Genomic DNA, 24412 nt, shown 5'->3' on the forward strand with positions numbered 1-24412 from the left:
TCACGAGTTAATTGTTAAATGGCAGTGAAAGGTTTTCTAGGCAGGTGTTCTATAGGTAATATTTGACAGATTTGGCTTAGTCTAAGATGCAGCAAAGTGCTTTGAAATTATGTGTCTCTTTTAGACTTCATGCATCCACTGCCTTTATCTGTGTGCATTTGTTTTATCTGGCTGTGTACTAGGCACTCTCCCAGGCATCACAAGGGGAGCCATGAATGAAGGCAATTCTCTGTCATACTCTTTCCGCTAAAGAAGGACATACGAGCAAATTGTTAGAATGTGAACCTTAAGGGTCTGTAAGTAAACAGGCTGTAGGAAGGGCTGCGGGAACCCAGGAGAGAGAGCAGCTATTCTGTGCCTTCCACATGCTATTCTTTCCATATGGACTGTCCCCTTCCTGCCTCTTCAGCGACACGTCCTTCAAAACTCAGCTCTGGCATCCTTCTGGAAACTTCCTTTGATTCCTTTTATTTATTTAACAGAAACAGTGACTCATATTGGACAGTGTATCTCTAAAGCAATCAGAAAAGAAAAAAAGAAGGAGCAAGGAGGGAAGGAGTGAGGAACAGGAACCAAAATGGAAATAATAGTGCGGACTTGTTAGAAGAAATTCAAACAATACGGAAAATGTAAGGAAGTTCACCCAGGATCCCAGCACCTAGAAATAATCATTATTCACATTAGGTTGACATCAGCCAGATATATCCTTGTAAGTTTGTCCAATACAAGCGGTGGGATAGAAATAATTTTACATCATTAGGATCATACAATATATACTATTTTAAGTGTTGCTAAGTGCTTAATTTCACTTGGAGGAGATTAGTGTAGTGTCAATGATACTTCCAATTTTAAAAGAATAGATTAGTGTAAAAAAAATAGAAGCTGAACTTCACATAAAGGTTTCTTGACAAGAGATAGTAATTACTAAAAGATCCATCTAAGGTTGACAAAAAAAAGATGGTGGTTTTGAAAAGCCGTGGGTCTCTATGTTTCCCTTTTCAATACCTCCCTTTTCAACTAGGACTTCTCTGTGAAGTGATGGAGAAATTAACACTTCCAACTTCCCTCCACCTTTCTCCCCCTGACCCCGAATCCTCCAACCCCCCAACTGCTTCCTGACTTTCAGTTATAATTACAGCATCGCTGCACAGCACTTATCTACCTTTTTGCAGTGTAACCCGTGTATCTGTTGATCCCCAACTCAGTATTTCGATGGCCCTAGCTCTCCCCGGCATCTCTTCCATCATGGCTCTGGCTTGTCTTATCCTGGAGTTCTTTACTTCTACTAGCCTCTCAGTTGGCTGGATTTGATCATCAAGCTGTTTTCTCGAGAAGGGCTCCAGTAGTCCTTGCAGTCTCCTGTAGTCTGTCCACCAGCTTTATGCTGGAATGACAACTCGGCTGAGCATAACTTCGCTGCGTCCTGCTTTCTTTCCCTTGGACTCCCTACAGCCCTCCTCTGTGTCGCGGACTCACGGGAAATCAGTTTTCTTCTTTACTACTACTCCCCCCACACCACCACCTTTTATGAGTTGGATTTGCAGATTTCAGAGAACATAGATGAGCTTTTTACCTATTCCCTCACTGCACGGGAGAGAATTTATTCGTAGGGAGGCCAGCCACAGCTCTGATACAGTGATGTGAGCGGGATGTTTCTGGAGTATTAACCAGCATCTCTGTCTTCCTTTCTAGAAATAATTGATGACCTTGCCAACCTGGTGGAGAACACAGACGGGAAGCTCCGCACGGAGACCAGGCGTGTGACTATGGTGGACAGAAAATCAGCATCTTGCGGTAAAGGATAAGCTGCCCTTACGGTTTTGCCTCTCTCGCCGCTCGACCATCCTCTGTTTCCTGTTTCCCACATTTGTCTCATTATTGCAGGGGTTTGGTTCCGCTTCTAACGCAGACAGTCCTGTTTGATGAAGTACTGAAATTGCTCAAAGAGACCCAAATCTTGCTAAAGTGAAGTGAGTTGTAAGGGGGCCTGTGTGGCTCAGTCAGTGAAGCGTCTGACCCTTGGTCTCAGCTCAGGTCTTGACCTCAGGGTCCTGAGTTCAAGCCCTGCTTTTGGCTCCACACTGGGTGTGGAGCTTACTTTAAAAAAGAATAAAATAAGGAAAAATGAAGCGACTTGCTCCAAATGTGGGAGAAGTATAATACATTGTTAATTTTTTAAATTTAAGATAGGAAACCTCTCGAGAGTACCTGTTTGGGAATTTGTGTGACAATATACAGGTTGGTGCTGGTACATTCTCGTGGCTATTGAAGGCCATCTTGCTCACTTGATTCCTTTGTTTTGTCACAACCTTAATTGTTGGAGCTTGGACCACCGAGCAGTTAAGAGGCCAGGTTCTGAAGTCCATTGAGTTCAGATCCTACATGTAGTGATGTTATCTTTGGCAGTCGCTTCACCGTTTACTACCTTGTACATAAAATGGGGGCACACGAGCCAAGACAAGGGATTCTAGCAATACTGATGCTCTGGCTTTGCCCCACAGCTTCTGATGAAGGAGGGCTGCATTCCGTGTGGTTTGAATTATCCACTGCCTGTGTGCAGCGCCCTGCCCGAGGCCAGTGTTGATAAATGGTAGTGACAGTAGGAGTGACCACAGTGATGGTTCCTCGGTACCGTGTCTCACAAAGGTGCACGAGCTAATACATTTATTACAAGCAGAAGTATGATAGCACTCCAAACTCCAGTGCCTCTTAGTCCTTTTGGTATGAAAACTACGACAGATCCCTCTGACCTGTCCAGTTTTAGAACGAGACCCTCTGCCCAAGATGTACGGCCCAAGAGGCATTACCTTTTTACCTGATGTGCTGGCTGACTGAGGTCTAGAATAACAGGGTGACTGAGGACGGGCAGCCATGGACTCTGAAACCTCAGGGAAGGGGAATCTGAGGGGCCTCACTGCTCCCCTGTTATCACCTGTCTGTGCTCCCTGGCCCCGGGGTTCTCATCTACCAGATGCCGGCCACTCTGTGCTCCTGCCCCCATGGGCAGAAGCGCTTCCTGTTGAAAGCCACACCTCCTTGCTTCTTGCCTTACCGACCTTCTCATGTAGCTTCTGCCCACAGAGACTTTGGTTCTGCACTAGATCGTTTGGAGACAGATCTCTTCTGACATTGTCTTTGATCTCTATAGAAACTTAACCTTATTGACTCTTAAAAACCTGGTTATCAAAGTTAAACTGTATGGAGCATGTGAGGTGTCTCGTGCTGGCCACCCTCCCTGACTTTCCGTATTTATGTGGGGAGGCCCTGCAGGTGGGGGGCTGAGAAGTGGGGACTCTAGAACCTGGCCCTGTATCCCAGCTCTGCCACTCACCAGCTGGTGACCTTGGGGAAGCCCAGACTCCCCTTTGCCTCAGTTTTCCTGTCTTTGAAATAGGAATGCTAATGGTATAGCCCTGAGAGCGTTGTCATAAGGGAGAAAGGACTTAATATAGATAAAGACACAGGTAGAGTATGTGGCACACGGTAAGCCATGAGCAAGGATTAGCTTTCCTCTCACGTGTCTAACCTAGGAATAGTCTAGGGCGCCTGGATGGCGCAGTCAGTTAAGCGACCGACGCATGATTTGGGTTCAGGTTGTGATTGCAGGTTGTGATTGAGCCCGGCATGGGGTTCCGCACGCAGCGCGGTCTGCTTGAGATTCTCTCTCCCTCTCTCCCTCTCCCTCTCCCGCTGCTTGTGTGCTCTCTAAATTAATAAATAAATAAAATCTCTTAAAAATAAATAAAATAGGAAGAGACTTCCCTACTCAGTGACAACTTTCTTGAAGTTTTTGCTATGTGTGCGGCAGTCATGTCGTTATTGTTTTGGAATGAACATATTTGTAGATATGTCGGGAAGCTTTTTGTATTTGCAAACAGTGGCCCCCAGCACACGTTACTCATGAAGTCCCAACGAGGACTGTTACTTCTGTTGCCAATTTTTTATTTTATGGTATTGCTTAGTGTTGGTGTTTACACCCAGAAAGGTGCATAAAATCTTCTGACTTGAGCTCTGTTTTTTTTTTTTAGTAGAAGAAATGGAGAGGCTCCCTTAATTGCAAAAATGCATGTTTTTAAAACTGGGTCTCTCAGCGTGAGTTAACTGTAAGTTTATCTTCTGCACCATTTATATTTAGGTGTCTATAATCTGTAACAGAATTACAGTTGGCCCTTGAACAGTGCAGACGTCAGGGGTCCTGACCCCCAGGCCCCCAGTGCAGGCGAAAATACACGTCTAAGTTTTGACTCCCCCAAAACTTAACTATTAACAGACTACTGTTGACTAGAAGCCTTGCCCATAACATAAACTATCAGTTAACACGTTTTGTGTGTTATATATACTGTATTATATTATAGATATATAATATGTAATTATACATATATACATATATGTCTTAAAATTGTAGTATATATTATGTAATATAATTATATGGTATAATTAATATATAAAATTATTGATTAACAATAATAATTGATTAATATTGCTTAATATAGTAATACTATATGTTATATACTGATTTCTTCCTATAAAGGAAGCTAGAGAAGAGGACATGTTAAAATCATAACGAATAGAAAGTACATTTACAGTACCATACCATGTTTATTGACAAAAGTCTGAGTGTAAGTGGGCCTGTGCAGTTGAAACTGTGTTATACAAGGGTCAACTGTGTATGTAGGAACTCAGAAGGGAGATACAGCAGTGTGAAATAGACAGACGTTCTTCCTTCTTTTCACTGGAAATACTTTAAAGAGAATTCTTTCCTCTTACCCCATCAATTCGTTTCCCTAATACTTACTTAGCCATACCCATACCATCGGTACTGTAGGTCCACACCCTAACAACTTAACCTTTTAACATTTCTGATGCCTGATACCTTTAAAGGAAAATGTATTGCATTTATATTTTTATAGGGAAATCTGTTATTTTATATATATATATATATATATATATATATATATATATATATATATATATATTTGTTGGTTGGTAAGCAGCGCCAGTTTTTGCATGTTGATAAAGGCTCATTGTGTGGCCTCCCAAGCTCGAAGAGAGGTCACACTGGTTTCATGACACCCCGCCATTACCATCTAAATAAGTCTCCTGCTGATCAGTATGAACCCCGTAAAGTTATTATGCCCTGTGGAATTACTGAGTGGGTTCAGCAGCCCTTGCCAAAATTGACTAACCATTTTTTTTTTTTGGTAAAGATTTTATATTTATTTAATTTGAGAGAAAGAGAGCCTGAGCCAGGTCTGGGGGCGGGGGATGGAGGGAGGAGCAAGGAGCCCGACTTGGGACTCGAACTCAGGACCCTGAGATCATGACCTGAGCTGGAGTCAGGTGCTTAAATGACTGAGCCACCCAGGCGCCCCTATTAACCTAACTAAAAAAAATTATTATGGTAAAAGATCCATAATATAAAATACACCTAAAATTTGCCATCATAACTGTCTTAAGTGCACAGTTCAGTGGCATAGAGTGCATTCCTGCACTTGGGGGACCGTCAGCGCCACCTGTCTCCAGAGCCTTCCATCTTCATGGGAAGCTCTGACCCCGTGAAACAATGACTACTACTCCTTCTCCAGCTGGCCCCTCTCAGCCACCGCTCTGCTTTCCCTTCCTGTGACTTTGACTACATCAGGTACCTCCTATGAGTAAGTTCACACAGTATTTGAATGTCTTCAGTATTTCTCCATGCTGTAGTGTGTGACACGAATCCCTTACTTTTTGAGGCTTAAGTAGTATTCCAGTGCATATATATACTACATTTTGTTTATCCATCTATCTGTCAGTGGACTTTCTGGCTATTGGGTGAATAACACCAGTACAAACGTAGGTATACAAGTGTCGATTCAACACCGAGTTTTTGCATGTGTACATAGAAGTCAGTTTGCCGAATCAAATGATAATTCAGTGTTCAATTTTTTTTTTTTACAGAAATACTGTATTAACACATCCTTTTGTTTTGCTTCCAGTGCTTAAATTCTCTCTTTTTTAGAGATTTACTTATTTATTTTATAGAAAGGGAGAGAGCATGTGCGAGCTGAGGGAGGGGCAGAGGGAGAGGGAAAGAGAAAATCCCAAGCAGACTCCACGTTGAGCTTGGAGTCAAATGTGGGACCCAACAGAGGGCTTGATCTCACGACCCTGAGATCACAACCTGAGCCAAAATCAAGAGTTGGTCACCTGACCGACCAAGTCACCAGGTGCCCTTCAGTCCTTAAACTCTTAGGTACTTTCTGGTGGTTTGATTATTTTCCTGATAAAGCCCGTTTGCAGGCAGGGGTCAGAGACTTCTGTAGTCTGAGAGAGACAGACAGTTGGGGTAGAAGTTACTGCCCTGGGCCCACACCAGCTGAAAAATGGAACAGGGGACCCTTCCCCCATTGAAGTGGGTCCCCAGAGAGCACCCTTAGGGTAAAAGTGAACTGGAAGTAAGGTGCCCTTGAGAAGTGTGGAGAACGCAGCCTTGGCACTGAGAAGATTGGAGAGGGAAAGGGGCAAAACTGTAGTTCCTGGCCAGTTGTGGGCCCAGAAAGGCCCTATGGATTAGCATTGTGGATATCCATTGTAGCCTGGGCCAGGAAGCCCCAGATACTGCTTTTGGTCTGGAGTTCTAGATTCACATGCTGGAGCTCCAAAAGACTAGCAGAAAGAATGACATGCCTATCTGGAAGAAGACATCTTTACCCCCAGTCTCTAAGAATTACCCCAGAATGAATTGTTCAGAGCAGTACCCAGCACACAGTCAAAGATAACCTGGAAGATGTGGAAACAGCAGAGCGTGAGCCACAGACCGCAGTTACCGATCTGCACAGACTCGCAGTAGCAGAATTATCAGACACAGATAAGAAAATCATCTATGTTTAGTACCTTTAAAGAAAGAAGTGACAGGCTTCAGAAAACCATAGAAAGTAGCAGAAAATTTGAAAAGGGACTAAAATCGAGCTCCTACCAAAAACCAAACAAACAAACTACCTGAAGTTCAAAACTCAGTGATCAGATTTGGTAGCAGCAGAGAGAATCAACCAGGAAAAATCGAAGCCATCCTCTCTCCATAATTGGTAGCTAGCATTGACAAGAGGATGTCCAGACGCTAGGGAAGTAACGTTACGATCTCAATAAGAAAGGTCTGGAGGGCTTGGTCCAGGAGCCTCGAGACATAGCAAAGGGTCGATCCCCTGCACTTTCCAAATGTAAGGCACAGTTGATCATTTCCACGTAAACATGGGCACACATGCATAGGAAGATACAAGTGAGGTATATTTTAACTGTCTGCAGGGTCAGCGTTAAGTGACCCACTCAAATGTCCCTCGGTTACTGTTCACGTGGTCCCCATTTGTTTAACTCTGGGGTGGCAGCGGGAACATCATCATTTTAAGTGCAGAGGTAGGTTGTGAACCCTCAAATGGGCTTTGATTTCCCTCCCCTCAGCGTGTCTTCCTTGCTGATCTGCTATATATAAGTCATGGGTGCTTCCGCAGAGAGGAAATTTCCAGTTGTTAGCACAGACTGAATTGCAAGGGGGCCACACAGAAGGGCCTGGTGATGAATTTGTTTGCGCGGTTGTTAACAAAGGATTCAAGCACGTCTTTGTAAACCTTTCACTCAGGAGCCCCGGCTGTAAAAATTTTCCTGAGATCTTTGTGTGACTCTTCCTCCCTTTTTCTGGCCCACCCCCAGCTCTCAAAGAGCATCAAGTAGAAAACAATATTGTCTTTTGCAAGCATCCAAACACAAATGAGACTGGCATTTTTCACTGGTCCCTATACGTACTTTCAGATCTGTTACTTGTGTCAGGGCATCTCCACAAAGCAAGATCTTTGTCATCGCAGCTAAATATTCAGTGTACCCCGTCCTCATTAGAATTCAAAATAGAGCCTCGTCTGAGTCTGACGGACGAAGCCAATTGTGAGAGGCCAGACTGAGAGTTCTGAATGACTCGGGCTGAGGGATGGCCTTGCTTCTCAGCATCTTGACTATTACGTAATGTTGTCTGAGCACGTCGATGGCGATTTTAGCCACAATTTCAGTGATGTGGGGAGAAACCCACCCGGCCGACACTGTGCTAACGCCATCCAAACATGAGCCCCTCGATGGGCCTTCAGCGTTTTGGCGTCAGGGAGGCTGATGAGGAGCCCCAGCTGGCTCACAGTGAGTCCACTTAGGACCCAGATGCCCTGTCCTCATGGTTATGAGAGCAAGCTGGTGGCCCAGTGACCAGTTCTAGTGTGCCCCCAGCCAGCGCCGTGGGAAGGATGGGTTTCCATCTGTTGCCCAGAGCTGCCATGATGAGTAAGACTCAGAGGCTGTGACCCTTATTGGAAGCCAGCGGAAAAAGGCTCTTAAGGAGAACAGCGATGACCGAAGAAGGCTGTGCAGGGAGATCCCAGAGCTGGGAGGTTCACATCCTCATTGAATTATAAATGGGGTAGCTTTCCTTCCGATACGCTGAAATGTATAATTCTGTGGTGAAGCCATTGCCAGGCATGAAATTGGTAAGGGGTGCCTTGAGTGCACCTTGGCTGACACTGCCTTCCCTTGGGTGAGCGCGAACGTATTTCTTCTTACGTTAGCTCTTTTGAATTTAACATAGGTAGGGAGCTGAATTCTGAGTTGTCTGGTTTATTTAATTGACCTTGGAGACCATTTGATCTCTCAAGGAATTGGTTTTACAATGCTGTCACAGGGACACCTGGGTGGCTCAGTCGTTTGGGCATCTGTCTTCGGCTCTAGTCATGATCCTGGGGTCCTTGGATCAAGTCCCTCATCTGGCTCCTTGATCGGCGAGGAGTCTCCTTTCTCTCCCTGTGCCACTCCCCCCACTTGTGCTCTCTCTCTCGCTCATTTTCTTTCTCAAATAAATAAAATCTTAAAAATAATAAAATGCTACCACAAACAGGTCATTAGATACCTAATTATGGAGCGGGGAAAAAACTGTACAGATGCTTTTGCTTCTCTTACTGCTTCTCAGGAATATTTTTCTTGCCTATCTTCTGCTACTTTCTCTACTTTTCCTTCGTTGAGATAATCCGGTTAAGTTCCTCCACTCCCTTATTCTCAACAGACCCTCCTGTCTGTCTCTGCACCCAGGTCGTCTTTCATTCCAGGTCTGTGGAGAAGTGCCTGGTCCTGCATGTCTGCCTTCAAAGCCATCTTGTCCTCAAGCTTCATTCCCCATCCATTCATTCTTTTCTTCTTCCCTGTCAACACTGGGCACCATCTGTGGGCCAGTCACTGGGCTGTCTTCAAGCTGATGGGTGGGGAGGACATAGTGCCTACCGTGGTGTGGAGGAGAAGGACACAGTGTAGATCCCCCATGGCTGCAAGGTGCCCAGGCGGAGAAGGATCTCAGCCAGCCTAGGGCCTCCAGGGTTCCAGCAGGACACAAGACGGGAGGAGGGACCTGAGGAATGAGTAGGATAGGCTTCCCTGGGTCTGGTGAAGTGGAAACCCAAAGTAAGCAGGGTGTGTATCTTGTGAGCCCCTGCAGGGGGAGGAGAAAGGGGGGAAAGAAAGGAGGGATGGACAGAGGGAAAGGTGGGAAGACCCGTGTCGGAACTGTAGAGGACGGTTTGCTAGAACATACCGAGCTAACACTGTTCCTTCAGAGTGGTGTGAGCGGGCCAGGCTTGAGGCGGGGTGCCAGAGACTGTCAGGGCCTGGGGTACTTTTCTAATTGATTTTCTAATTGAAACTTGGAAGAAAATCTATTTCTATCTTTTGGTACCGCTAGTGTTTTTTTCTACTCGTGGTATTTTTACACAATGCTGACGGTATTCTATTTTTAATGCTTCTATCTTTTTAACATGTTCTTATGAGCCCTTTTTTCTTTTGGTATCATTAGTACCGTTCTAGCAAATAGATACACCGTCCTTTACTTAGGTGCTGTTGTTTGGGGGCTTTTTGCCTGTTTCCTCATTTTGCTGTTTAAGTAATGCTGCATCATATACATAAAGCTCTTCTCCATATAAAAGATTTGTTCCTGTCATGTAGGGCATTGGTTAGCTTCTGGGGCCAGAAGCAGAGGCTGGGTCTGGTTCTTACTTTCGACAGGGATTGGGAGGTTGTTGGAGCCCTGAGAAGGGACGGGAGGCTGGAGGGCCGGGGCCACAGCAGCCATCCCTGGGCAAGGAGGCCAGGATGCTGCGGTCAGAGTAGCTGAGCAAGAAGAAGTCATAAGACCTGGTGGCCAGCTTTGGGGAGCATGTGCTGAGACAGGAAGGCAGCAAGCTCAGGGCAGCACGATGGACTGCCAGATGGTCACACAACACCATTAAAGTGACCTCATTGGGGCTGCTTATTCTGGAAAGTTGGGTAGAAATCTTGCAGACGCAGGCTAGCCTTCCAGGCAGTAGGAAATACAGGTTTGTAAGAGACACTAAGACCCGAAAGGACACTTGATTTCTCAAACAAAAATTGGGGCTGGCTGCCTGGGCCCAAGGGTGCCTGCCAGAGAGGCATGGCAATGAGGCTGATCACAGAAGCTAGGCCAGCTCAAGGGAGCCCAAGCTCCAAACCCAGCCCCCTTTTGGCTGGCATTGCTTTCCTTCTTCCTGCTTCTACTGAAGACCTTACGTTGTCAGGGGGAAGGGGGGAGCACCTGGGTGGCTCAGTGGTTTAAGCCTCTGCCTTCAGCTCAGGTCATGGTCTCAGGCTCCTGGGATCGAGCCCTGCATCAGGCTCTCTGCTCGGCAAGGAGCCTGTTCTCCCTCCCTCTCTGTCTCTGCCTGCCTCTCTGCCTACTCGTGATCTCTCTCTCTCTTTGTGTCAAATAAATAAATAAATAAATAATCTTTTAAAAAAAGACCTTATGTTGGGCTCAGTCCTCTTGGCACCTTATTTTTAAGCTTCTTTCATGGCTCTCTTGGATGGCTTCATGGTCAACCGGCAGTTCCACATCTCAGACCCAGACTGCACCTGAAGTTCAAGGTCCATTTCTCTGGCTGTGCCAGTCTGTTTCTCTGGCCTGCCCCCCAGCACCCTCTCCATCAGTGCATCTTCTTTGGTCACTCCTTACCTTCAGCCCCATGCAGCTTCCTCTTCCATGCTTGCTTCCTATTTTTTTTCCCAGCTCAAAGTTCCCTTGATCCCCTCAGATACTTTCGGAGACCCCACAGGAACCTTCATAAAGATGCGGACCGCCACGATGACTTCCGACTTCCGGGGGCAAACTGGAGAGTAAACAACAGATCATCTCCGATTAGGAATGCTGTGTGGTCATCTCTCTGCTCTTTGTCTTGGGAGGAGCCTGGAATCTGGATCTTCAAGTGAAATCTCCCAGCATTTTAGTGTTGACAGTAAATTAACGTTTAAAAAAATGTCTATGAGGGCCAGATAAAGCACGTCACTGGCATGGTACTTGCGGTCACATCCATCCAGTCCGCCCCCCGCCCCCACTCCAGGCCTGTTTGGGAATGACCCTGAGATCTCCCACGCCCCCCTTCATTGCTTGATGTTCTTGTGTCTCTGCTCCTGGCTCTTGTCACATTTATGTGGCCATTACAGATGATAATGACGAAGCCTGTTTATCGGGACAGAAGAATGCATGTGAGTGGGGTCTTGATCATGTTTATAGAAACTGTGGCCTGCGGCTTCTGGTTTTGGTGAGCGAGTGCAGCAAACGTGTCCTGCTACACCCCGCCCATCTGTCAGCATTAAAAAAAAAAAATGAGTCTGTCTGCTGAAGATGCTTATTTTTTAAACATGTCTTTTCCCGGTCGATTTTCAACTGTTTCCCTCCCTTAGGCCCATCAGCTGCATTTTAGACAAAATGACTTTTCTCCGTCATGGGGAGGACAGAGAACATGTATTAAAAAACCATACAGTGCACGACTCTTAGGAGACCTGATTCTTTTGGAACCCGAGAGAAATCTGTAGAACTCTCATGACCATGTTGGGACTGGCCCAGATGCATTTCAGTGCCTAATGCGTACGGCTCACAGACACTTCTCCTGCTCGGGGCACCCCTTACGTGCTCCTTCCCTCCTAGGCCCTGTGGTTGCCCGTGAAATGTGTAAAATGCACGTGCGAGGCGTTTGTGGCCTGATGTCTCATATATGTGACCATATCACTGTTGTCTGCATTGATTTTGAGTTCCAACTGTGGAAAAGCCCATTTTTCTGCTCACCGCATTTATTTGGGAAGCAGGAATAGGAGCAGTAAGTTCAAATGTTGCTGCTTTGGCTTAATCCGGGCAAAATGAAGCCTTTGAGAGAAGCGCAAAATTGGAAAACCTTTATTTAATGGAAGGTGATTGATGGCATCTGACAGCCTCAGAGGCCTCCACGCTTCTGTAATCTGCTACGAGGCTATCATCAAGGGGTCAGAAATGATCACAAAGTAGAATCATTTTTTTGATTACTGTTTTTGCTTGGTGTGGCTTGGAAAGATAAGGTGTGATTTCCAAGAGTGGCTCCTGTTGCTACGGGAGTGATAATGACACCATATGGGCCTCAGTAGGAGCTACCCCCCCCCCAATGTACGTGTTCGTGCATGTTTTCTGGTAATGTGCATTCACCAGTGACTTCATGGGCCTTCTGCTGGCCCTCTGGGACCCATAAGGGCTGGCTGGGCTGAGAAGGACCGTCAGGACACCTGGGACATACTCGAGGTACACTTCACCTCTCTTTTTTGTCCACTGCCCATGGTGGGGGAAGAGTGCGTCGACACCTGCTTGACATGTCTGGTCAACTCAACCTAACCCTTCAGGACTTGACCGTGACACCCAAGTGCTTCCCACTCGTATGTGGACTTTCTTTTGTATCTGTAAACTGATACGAGACGAAAAACTGGATTCTGGCTGTGACAGAGATCACCCGGGCTGGGGAAACCTGGGAGCAGGAGATCTCTGGCTATCTCTGTACTGGCAAGACCAGTGGCTTGGACTAGACGCTCTTTGAGGTTCTTCTGACTCTGTCGTCTGCTTTCCAGACCCCTTTGGAGAGAATCGGGCTCCCCCTTGCAACCCTGCTGTACCCGACGCATGCACATGGGTGACAAATCCGAGACGGGCCGGCGGTCTAGGCCAGAACCGCGTCCGTCTCGTCTCCTGAAGGCTGGCGAGCACCAAGTTGGAGGTTTGCAGGATTAAATCATAGCCGAGCCAGGGTTTTGACCCGCACCGTCACGTGTTGCTGCATTGGTTTTAAGTGTTGTTAACCAACGTCTGTCATCTTTCTCATTGGAACAAAACAAGAAAGTCAGGGAGATTTTTAATGGACGATACAGAGAAAGTTGGGTGGGTTGATAAAGGTGGAAAATAAAGGAAGGGGGTTATGGGAGTAACTCCTGGGTTTTGTGTTCAAGAGTAGTAGCTAGAAAGAGATTCCTAACGCTTTTCTCTCAAGTTGGGCTATTTTCACTTAACGTTTTTAGAAGAGAGTTGGTGGGCTTTTTTTTTTTTTCTTTTTTTAAAAATTTTTGAGAAACAGCTCTAAGATTGAAGTTTTGAGTACAGGTTTTCATGCCTCTCCCCTCTTAAAAAATATACTGCTAAAATGCATTAACTGGACGCATATCTGGGTTTAGGGTTGTTGAAGTCGCACTCATTTACAAGTGGATTATCTTCTTCGTATGTCATCAAAACAGAAATTCAGGTATCAGATTATCTTCCTGATCTCCTGTGTCTGCTCTGTTTAGGGAGCCTCCTGGCCCCCGCCGGGTTTTGGTGGGTGCTCAGTGAATGGGGCGGTTTGCTTGGACACTGGCTGTGAAAGCCAGCATCGCTTAGGAGAAACCGCCACTGCTGAAAAGGTTGAGCAGTTGTCATTTTAGAAATCGTGACAGTTAACAGCCAGCCCTAGTACCGTCTGACTGTGTACACGGCGCCTCTGCTGGCGGGCGCACGTGGTGTGGTTCCGTCCCCTAGTGAATCCCCACTCTACTGGCTCTTCACCCTGCCCCTGCTTCAGAGCCTGCCTGGAAAGCAGGTCAAGTGCAAAGCGATGCTTACGGTCCAGAGAACCTGCCGTTGTGACTTCCTCTCGAGCCAAATGGACTTACCCACCTGGCACCTGGAAGGGCAAACGTTGGGACGCAGTCAAAGGGATTGGGTAGTTTTAAGGGAATGTGTAGTATTCAAAAAAATAGACCATTCTCCCTTACTGAGCCCCTGGGACATGCAGTGTTATCAGCCAGATACTAACCTTTAAAAAACTCAACTCTCGATGTTGTCATGTTCATTAAAGCTTGAGAGAGTCCTTCCTCACCTCACCCCAGCCTCACCAGTGACTCAGTATTTAATCTCCAACTCACCTTTTCTTTCTGTCGCAAGGCCAAGCAATCATGATGATTTCCAGTCATTGAACCGGCGTTAAATTGTTAAGAAAAATTGATCTGGGACTCATTTTAAATCATTGATGAGTTTTCTCTGCTTGCACGTGTGAACAGTCAGATCAATTTCTCCGGATTAGCAGCAGAACGCTCTTAGTATTGGACTTGAGTCTCAGCGGTCCGTGACGCAGGCGCCTCGGGCCTCTGCTCATGTCCGCACGTCAGGCACACACCTGCGTTTGTGTGCCCTCAGCAGTCTCCCCGTGTCCACGTACTCGTGCTTATTAGAGATTTCAGCCCTTGAAGCAATAGCGCCTTTCAGAATGACTTTGGGATTTCTGAAAAGCCTTATATATTTTAAAATTTTCTTGTAGCTATGGATCTGAGAGTTTTCATTGTAGTGTTGGCATCGGTCCTGTATAGTTTCCCACCTGTAAGTACACAGAGAGGTGAAAAGAAACTGGAAAATGGTCACTTTCAAAAAAAAAATCTTGTTTATTTCAGAGAGAGAGGGAGAACTTGAGTGGGAAGAGGGGCAGAAGGAGGCTCCCTGCTAAGCAGAGAGCCCAACGCAGGGCTCGATCTCATGACCCTGAGATCAGGATCTGAGGCAAAGGCAGATATTTAACCAACTGAGCCACCTAGGTGCCCCAGAAAATGCTCACTTTTAAGAATGAATAAATACAGTGGTTACGCAACACCATGAAAGGACTTAGGGCCAACCTAACCACACACTTAAGGATGGTTCGCATGTTAAATTTCATGGTACATGCATTTAACCACAATAAATTTTTTTTAATTTAAAAAACAAATGAGGGCGCCTGGGTGGCTCAGTTAGTTAAGCGACTACCTTCGGCTTGGGTCATGATCCTAGAGTCCCAGGATCGAGACCCACATCGGGCTCCCCGCTAAGCAGGGAGTCTGCTTCTCCTGCTGACCTCTCTCTTTTCATGCTCTCTCTCTCATTCTCTCTCTCTCAAATAAATAAATAATAATACAAATAAATAATAAATAAATCTTTAAAAAATAAACTTTTCATTGCATGAAATTATGGCAAAGCTATAGTAATACAATTTCTAAGATTTCTTGGCGCCATTATAAAATGACATACAATACTGCCCCATACAACCATTTTTTTATGAGATGTGGTAACAGAATTTTAATTATATCGATCCAGATTTGCCTAAGCAAAACAGAGAAGGGAACAAAAATGCCCTCAAACACTAGAGGACCTTTCACGAATAAATGTAGGGGAATGAAGCCTTACTGTTGCCCTATCTTTATTATTCCTGTTTGTATTGGGAAAGCACAGGTAACTGATCCCTGATACATCCCTATATCAAAAGTATTGGCACTTTATTTCTGAAACCCGAAAGGCAGGTTTTCTTCCTGGAATGTTTGGTTTACGGAGACTCCCTCTTCCCGTCATCAGCCCTCTGGCATTAACACTTTTCACACAGTTTGAGTAATGTGATTCATAGCATTTTCATCCTAGATAACTCAGGGAGGGCCTTTGCCCCACCTTGCTGCTCTGACTTCATTTTGGCTGCAGGTAATGAAGCCTCTCCCTGTGCGCTCTGTACTCTCCTCTGTCTCCTCTGACGTGTGTTTTCACTTCGGTCGGGACGCAGGCTCCCCTTAACCGTGACAGCGAGCCTGTTTTATACTCGCTGCGCCTTCCTCAGCAAAGTGAAACGTCCAGTCCTTCCGAACAATGGTCGACCTCTTTGTGACCCAAACTGACGCCCCTTCTGCCTGCCTTTTCAACTCTGCTTCTCTTTCTTCCTGTTTTTTAAAGTGATCTGGAGCGGCTTCTGTGGTTTTCCTCCTTCCATAAGTATTTCTAGCTGTGTCTAATATTTTGGGTAGCACGTGCGGGGTCCAGTCAACTTAATAGCCAGATGTGCTGGACTTTCAATATTCTTCCCTCACCACCAACCTCCCTCCCCCCACCCAAAGCACCTTTATTGCCAGGTGGCGAAAATTCTAGACCTTGGGCAAATTTTTCAGAACAAGAGCCCTTTTAGCCTGTCAGTACTAAGTAAATATTTCTAAGCACTTTGCAAAGTGCAGACTGTAATTGTGATACAATTTTATATATGAGGGGAGAGGGAAAGGAGAGCCATCTGGAAGCTTCTCTTTGTCCTGTGGCTGTTCTAATGCTCGCACAGCTGAACAGAATAACATGCTGGTGGCAAATTAGAAGATTTAGGTATTTTTTAAGGCACATATTACATGGGTTTCTTGGTTTTGTTTTTGTTTTTGTTTTGGAAAAAGATCAAATTACTACTGATAATACCGGTACAGCTCAGAATGCACGTGGTAGTTTTACTGAGTTTTTCTGTCCAAGCAGCATGCAAACTTGTTTATCTGCTCATTTCAAAGAAGCCAAATCAGGGGCCTCTGGCATTGCTGGAACACTGTCGGGTTTGCAGGTGATGGAAAGTAATAAGGAGCGCCTTGGAGAATTTCTGCCTACAGAGTTGAGACTCTATCCAACCTTTTTCCTCCCTGGGCTGATGGGTTTGTTTTGAAGGTAGTAGTTACTCCCACAGGCGGTAATGTCTCTTCTCCTCCATGCTGATGTTCCTAGTTTGGCTCAGGCTCCTGAGTTCTGGCGGGAGAAGGCCAACAACACATTTGACCCTTGAACCACGCAGGGTTGAACTGTGCAGGTCCATTCATACATAGAATTTTTTTCAATAAATGCAGTATAGTCCTGCAAATATATTCTCTCTTCCTCGTGATTTTTTAAATAGCATTTTCTTCCCTCTAGCTCCGTTTACTGTAAGAATGCAGGGTAGAAAACATCCAACACACAGAACATGTGTTAATGGACTGTTTCCAGCAAGGCGCTACTGGAAGGTCAGCGGTAGGCTGTGAGTGGATCCATGTTGGGGGAGTCAAAAGTTACTACCTATATTTTCAACAGTGTGTGGGTCCGTGCCTCTAACACCTCTTTGCTCAAGGGTCAAGTGTCATTCTAAGTAGCTTCTCTGAGCTCACAGCCCTGGAGCGTGAACATCCCCCAGGGGCTCGCCTTGATGGGCTCTGGACTATGACAGTCAGTGGAGCCCTAACCGTTCACTCTTAAGCTGTGTCTCTGGCTCTGGGTGCTGGGTTCTCCCTGTGCGCTCTGTACTCTCCTCTGTCCTCTCTTTCTAGGCCTTTTTCTTCTTCTTTCCTGTTTTCCTTCAGGAAAGCTTTCAGACTCCCAGCCGCCTTTTCCTCACTGCTCTTCGCTATTCATCATTTCATTAAAAGAACGTGCCTTCTGGGGCGCTTGTGTGGCTCAGTGGGTTAAGCCTCCGTCTTCGGCTCAGGTCATGATCTCAGGGTCCTGGGATCAAGCCCCGCATCAGGCTCTCTGCTCAGCAGGGAGCCTGCTTCCCCCTCTTTCTCTGCCTGCCTCTCTGCCTACTTGTGGTCTCTCTGTCAAACAAATAAATAAAATCTTAAATATATATGTGTGTGTGTGTGTGTTTACAAAGGCCTTGCTTCTCAGCTTCCTCCTGCCCTCCCAGCCAGCTTCTGCAAAGCCTTGTCCTCCTCTGCTCTCTTGTGTGTGTCCCAGCCAGCCCCTTTCTGCCCTCGCTGAGTCAAGGAGCATGGAACCATCTGGAAGTTTGCTACTGAACAGAAGACAGAAATAGTCAAGAAGTACATTTTTATAAAAGTTATGGTATCATATCTTTATGATATACTCTACAGCTTACTTTGTAAAAATATGTCTTGTGTACATAAGCTTGCCATGTCCATGACTCATTTTAAAGTGTGTTGAAGCTAGTGAATTAGTACCTGAGTGATGCCTCATGACTGTGTTTTTGCCAAGTTGAAGACTGAAGCTACCTTCTCCCGACTCATTTTTACTTCCTTGTAAAAGGTGTTTGGGGTTTTGTTCTTTGGTCGTCTTAGCAGTATGGCCGCCATTTTGATATCAGTTAGACTTAACCGAGAAGGGTCTGTCATGCGTTGGCTACTTAGTGTGGAAAGCAGTGGAGATCACTTTGGTTTAGGAATTCGTACAAGGGTTGCTTCACCATCTTCTAGAGATGTCTGATTTTATCTAAATAATAAAGTCAGGTTGTAGTTTTGCGATAATAACCATAGATGAAGCCTTAACTCTTTCTGGTAATGAGGATGGATAGCTGCTTAAAAAACCTTTTTTAATCCCTCAGTGCTACCAGTCAGGGGCCAAGCAGGAAAAAGGGTAACCGTACTAGGTATTTCAGACAGAGGAGATTTAATACAGAGAACTAGTCTGAAGGATTGAGAGAATAAAAAAAGGAGGATGAGGTAATCCAGTCATTGTAGCTGTGTGAGGCAGCTACTGCTCATAGACATGGGAAAAGGAAGGCACGGAACTGTGTTCCAGAACACAGGCACATACTCATGCTGCCCTCTTGGGACTGCTGCCCGGCCCGTGCTGGAACAGCAGGGCCATGTTCGGATGACCATCAGACCAGAGGAGACCTGGCGCTGCGCAAGAGGCTGCTGTGGCTGCAGCTGGGATCACTGAGGGAATCGAGAAACTTGCAGAGACCCTGCTGGAGGCAGATGAAGGAGAGGAAGAAGGAAAGCTTCCATCCTTCTTGCTTTCTGAACTCTTTCTAGTACCTAATACTGGCAGAATCTAATAGGAAGCTAGCTGGCAAGGGAATCTGGGAAAAGTGTTTTGCAAACTCCAAAGGTGGTTTGCAAACTGCAGCATGACAGAGTGAAGAAGGGCAGGTGTACCTAGCGCTAAGAGACAGCAGATAATTCCTGGCCTATAGGCTCTTTACCTGGGGACCATTGAGATGTTCTCTGTATCTTTCTCACTGAAATCATCTGAGGTGTTTCCCCAGCTTTTCCTATTTCTCTCAGAATTGGGAAGTTCCTCGTGGACCTGTTGAACTGGAAAAAGATTTATATGTATAGAAAACTGTTTGGTTACAGTCATTCATCCCTAGCAATATGAATATCAGCCTTTCAGACAATAATACATTGTCATTAACAAAAAACAGTGTTGCTGTCATGTTGAGCTACTGGAAGAAATGATACCATTTCCATTGCTTGGCACGTGGGCCTACCATATTAAATAATTATAGATATGAACAAATGTACAACAATTGGACTTAATGTTTTATAATTAGGTTGGCTAATATTCTTCAGTTATTTAATTTCTCTTTGTGGAAGATCTGTGAAAAATGTGACAAACAGAAAGGACCATGGGCCACTCCCGGCAGGTTTTAGAGACTGGAAGGTAAAGTTGAAGAAACCTTCCAGAAATTAGAACCAAAGACAAGGGAGGTATAAAAATGAGAGGACCAGTCCAAGATCCTGAATAGTAGGAATGTCACAATGAGAAAATAGGGGCAAGGAAATTTTCCAAGGAAAGAATGCAAGAAATGTCCCTAGCACTGAGGGACAGGATTTACCATCTTGAAAGAGTCCACTAGGTACCCTGCTTAATAAATGAAAAAAAGACCCATGTCAAAGCACAATATAATGAAATTTCAAAACATATGGATAAAGAGAAATTCCTGTAAGTTTCCCAGAGTTAAGTGGAAGGGGGCACAAGAGAGTGGGGGAGAGTTTTCAAAGGACCTGAAATCAGTATGGCATCCAGTATCTCATGAAAAACACTGGATGGCAGCGAAGTATTGAGGAAGCTCCTGGCAGATGTACTTTCCTTAAATGAGAAAGTAACTCTAGAAAGGGGATCTCTGATGCCAGAAATGAAGGAGAAAAGTAAAAGAGAATTCCCTGGAGGATAGCGGTGGGTAGACCTGGGATGATAACTGCAACAGGCCAAGAAAATCACCATTCCAGAATAGATTTAGAAGTCAGCTAGATGACTTTTCCTAGATGAAAAAAAATGCACTGAGAGGCGGTTGGAGGGTGTGAGATTCGGTAGCAGGGAATCTAAGCAATTGAAAAAGAAAGGCAATTAGTAACTCCAAGAAAACAAAGAGTAGTGCAAAAAAAAAGGAAACATAGTTACAGTCATTGCTTATGAGTGACTATGGCACTATTTATTATGGCATAGCCATAATAATTTAGACTTTAGTTGTTAAAATAACCTAAACGTATGATTTAAGTATATGATATGGTAGATGGGAAATAGAAGAGGTGGAGTTTAGAACTAAATCCTTCTGTATGAAAGAGGAAATGACGATGTAATATCTAAAATGGATGGAATTTAGAGATTGTGGAATTTAGAGAATATAGAGTTTATTAAGTAAAAAAGAATTCAAGTAACTTTTGAGTAGAGTTCCTTGTATACCCTTAGTTGAATATATTCCCAAAATGAACTGTAGAAATCTCAGACTCCACTAAGAGGTTTGTTGTTGGGAGTGGTATTAGCAGAGTATTTCTGAATCTACTTTGTGTGTTAGTTGGAGAGAGAAAGAAAGTGAGTAAACATATCAATGCACTTAAAAACCAGCGAGATACAGGGGCGCCTGGGTGGCTCAGTGGGTTTTGCCTCTGCCTTCGGTTCGGGTCATGAGCTCAGAGTCCTGGGATCGAGCCCCACATCAGGCTTTCTGCTCAGCAGGGAGCCTGCTTCCTCCTCTCTCTCTGCCTGCCTCTCTGCCTAGTTGTGATCTCTGTCTGTCAAATAAATAAAATCTTAAAAAAACAAAACAGGGAGATACATATAGCAAGTGGGAAAAGTAAGAATGAACTCTTTCATGTTAGATTTGAATTCTGAGTATGATTACAGTAATACATTGATTAAAGAGTAATAAATCTCCTGCTTTCAACCAGAGAAGGAACCTAGAAGCAATTCTATTCCAATAGCAGTGAGTACAATGAGTACCCAGCTCTCGGTTTCTAAGTGCTATTCACCATGAAGAGGAACCAGGGCTCCTTGCAGAAACAGCTAATTCTGGGTCTAGGGCAGAGAAATGTAAGACCAGGCTAGACTCTCTTGTGTCAGAAGTCTAGGAAACGTACAAACAATGATGAAGGCAAATCACAAGACTGTAGGAGCTGCCTCAAAGGGACACCCAATGGTCAGATTTGGGGCAATTGAAGGAATAAAAGTCATAATCATGGTAATAAACACTGGGTTTACGAGTCTACATCAATAATCAAAAAAGGCAGAGGTGGTGCTGGGGAGAGGGCCTTCTTGCCAGCTAGTAAGTAGAGAAGAATAATAAAATCATAAAATCACCGTTTTGCAACTGTCAGTATAATTGTTTCAGAATCATCCGTGGATGCTGAGCTGGTCGGTGAAAAGGTTGTGGGAAGTGGGATATTCTCAATCTCAAATTATAACCTCGCAGCTTATTTATTAATCATAACGGAGGAAAGATACTTGAGCCAAGCCAGCGCACTCAGGGTCACCAGCACTGGGGACAGCCCAGCGTTGCATGGCTCCAGGTGTGACCCAGCGGGAAGTAAACACTCCATTGTATTTATGTCAAATCGTTAACCCTGATCTATATCAAGAAATAATAAGAGTAGGGGCACCTGGGTGGCTCAGTGGGTTAAAGGCTCTGCCTTTGGCTCAGGTCATGATCTCAGGGTCCTGGGATCGAGTCCCACATCGGGCTCTCTGCTCAGCAGGGAGCCTGCTTCCTCCTCTCTCTCTGCCTGCCTCTCTGCCTACTTGTCCTCTCTGTCAAGTTAAATAAATAAAATTTAAAAAAAAAGAAATAATGAGAGTAGTGCAGATTGGTGGACGACCTATGAGACAGTATCTTGGACCCTTCGAAAGTGTCATTGTCACGCAAAAAAGAGAAAGACAGAATAACTGTTGTAGATTAAAGGAGACACCTTGTGATTTTGGTGGGGTTGTGGTCAGAAACACACAGCTGAAAGCACAGTCCTAGGACCTTGAGGGGCATTTGAATAATGGACCATGTATTGGATAAAGTGATTGTGTTGATGTTGAAGTTTTTGGTTATAACAGTGATTTTGTGCTTTCTTGGAGAATGTCCTTGTTCTTAAAAGATGCATGCTAAAGCTCTTGGGAATGAGGTGTCATGGGTTTGCTGTTCACTTTCCAGAATCTCAGCCAGACACACACACGCACAATACAATTAGAGAGAAAACAGATACACTCACTGTTATTTACTTATTAGACAATTACATGTGACAGTTGTCCATCGGTGTTACTTGGTGAATCTCACTGAGGGGTATACAGGTGCTGTTTGTAGTATCTTTTTTTTTTGTACTTTTCTGCAGGTTCTAAATCTGTCAAAATCAAAACATTGGGGAAGGGAGGGAAGAGAGAGAAACAGTGACGTTTCCCATGGATTGCTGTCTTCGTTCACATTTTAATATGTTGTTTAAGGAGGGAATGAATAGCTCGGTGAGCTTTCTACATATATCGCTAATACGCGCTTTCAGATCTGATTTCAGATCAAGAAGACCTTTGGAGATACATGCCCTTCCGTGTGAGCAAGTTGGTGTATTAGGCAAAGCTGGTAGATGCTACACATATGGGATCATAAGGTTCCAGCCACTCAAGCAAGCAACACCTGTCTCATTGCAGGCTTTTCTCTGAAGACCTTGGCCAAGATGCAAAACCGAAGCATTGTCTGCGCACATAGTGCGCTTATGGACTCCCTCGGGCGGAATACTTTGTGCACCCAACTCATCACAGTGTACGTTTCCATCCTGAAAGTCATCACGCTGTGGTGAAATTGTTTGGGTGTTTATCTGCTTGCTAGACCTTGATTTCCTTGAGGTCTTCTGACTGGATCTGTCGTTCTGATCCCTAGCAAGAGGCGAGATGATTGGCTTTGTATTGGATTTATTTGAAAGGCAACCGAAATCATGGGATGAGGATTTTCTGAATCCTCAGATTATTTTTAAGGACTTGTCAGCCTGGGAAGGTGAGGTTTGAGTTAGCATAGAACATTTAGTAGATTGTGAATGGTATAAAAAAGGTACTCTTGGGGATACCTGGGTGGCTCAGTGGGTTAAGCCGCTGCCTTCGGCTCAGGTCATGATCTCAGGGTCCTGGGATCAAGTCCCACATCGGGCTCTCTGCTCAGCAGGGAGCCTGCTTCCTCCTCTCTCTCTGCCTGCCTCTCTGCCTGCTTGTGATCTCTCTCTGTCAAATAAATAAATAAATAATCTTTTAAAAAAAAAAAGGTACACTTGGATTTGGTTCAATACTCAAATATCTAGGACCATCAGAAAGAAAGTTTGGTAGCTTACGGCCACACACTCTCCAGCCACCATCATAGTATTGCAAGAACTCCCACATGTACCCTACAGGGGAATACTGTTCAGTCAGAAAAGGAACACGTACCAATACATGCTACAATAGGGAGGAACTTTGACGCATTCTATTAAGTGGAAGAAGCCAGAATCAAAAGACCACATCTTGTATGATGACATTTACGTGAACTGTCTAGAATGTGCAAATCCACAGAGACAGAGGACAGATCAGTGGTTGCCAGGAGTTAGGGGTTGGGGAGGCACAGGGAGAGACTCCTTAGTGGGTATGAAGTTTCCTTTTGGGATGGTGAAGACACAGTAAGGTGGTAGCAATGGTCCTACAACATTGTGGATGTAATTAATGGCAATGGCCTTGCGTGTTAAAGTGGTAAATTTTACGTTATCTATATTTTACGGCAATTTTAAAAAGCCATTAAAAATAAGGACTAATTCTTATGAAGTAATTTCTCTACGGTCCTGCGGTTTCAAGCAGCACAAGCAACTTGGAAAGGTTAGGGGTTCCTGGTTTAAAAGTCTAAAACCTGGGGGGCTCAGTTGGTTAAGCGACTGACTTCAGCTCAGGTCATGATCCTAGTGTCGCAGGATAAGGTCCTGCATCAGTCTTCCTGCTTAGCAGAGAGTCTGCTTCTCCCCCACTCTCATGCTCTCTCCCTCTCTCATTCTCTCTCAAATAGATAAATAACATCTTTCTAAAAAATAAGTAAAAGTCTAAAACAGTTCCATGCAGAATGACAATAGGTTCTCCGAGTCAGCTAGGTTAAGTTGGGGCACATCTAGCTTTTGACATCTATCTAATGAGGAGAGGCATTTCTTTCTGAGTATGTCCCTCCTTGTCACTGTCATAAAAGGGGCAAGGATATAACACTGGACCTGACCCAGCGTGACTCTCATCTGCTAACTGACTGCTGCCAGACGGCAAGTTAGAAGCTCCAGGGAGACTGTTGGCTTCCTGGCC

At 44.9% G+C, this 24412-nt stretch overlaps 1 protein-coding gene across 2 annotated transcripts in view; it reads left to right on the top strand.

Annotated features, from left to right (window-relative positions):
- STX8 (syntaxin 8) overlaps positions 1-24412 on the top strand; it is a 243462-nt gene that overhangs the window by 146269 nt on the left and 72781 nt on the right. Inside the window, exon 8 of one of the 2 annotated variants that reach the window (XM_059379411.1) lies at positions 1693-1786. In XM_059379411.1, the coding sequence (XP_059235394.1) occupies positions 1693-1702 (10 nt within the window). In that variant the 3' untranslated portion in view covers positions 1703-1786. Of the gene's footprint in view, positions 1-1692; positions 1795-24412 lie in introns of those variants that run through there. The other variant, XM_059379409.1, reaches the window with a different exon arrangement.

Source organism: Mustela nigripes, chromosome 16, assembly GCF_022355385.1.
Source record: "Mustela nigripes isolate SB6536 chromosome 16, MUSNIG.SB6536, whole genome shotgun sequence".
NCBI lineage: Eukaryota > Metazoa > Chordata > Mammalia > Carnivora > Mustelidae > Mustela > Mustela nigripes.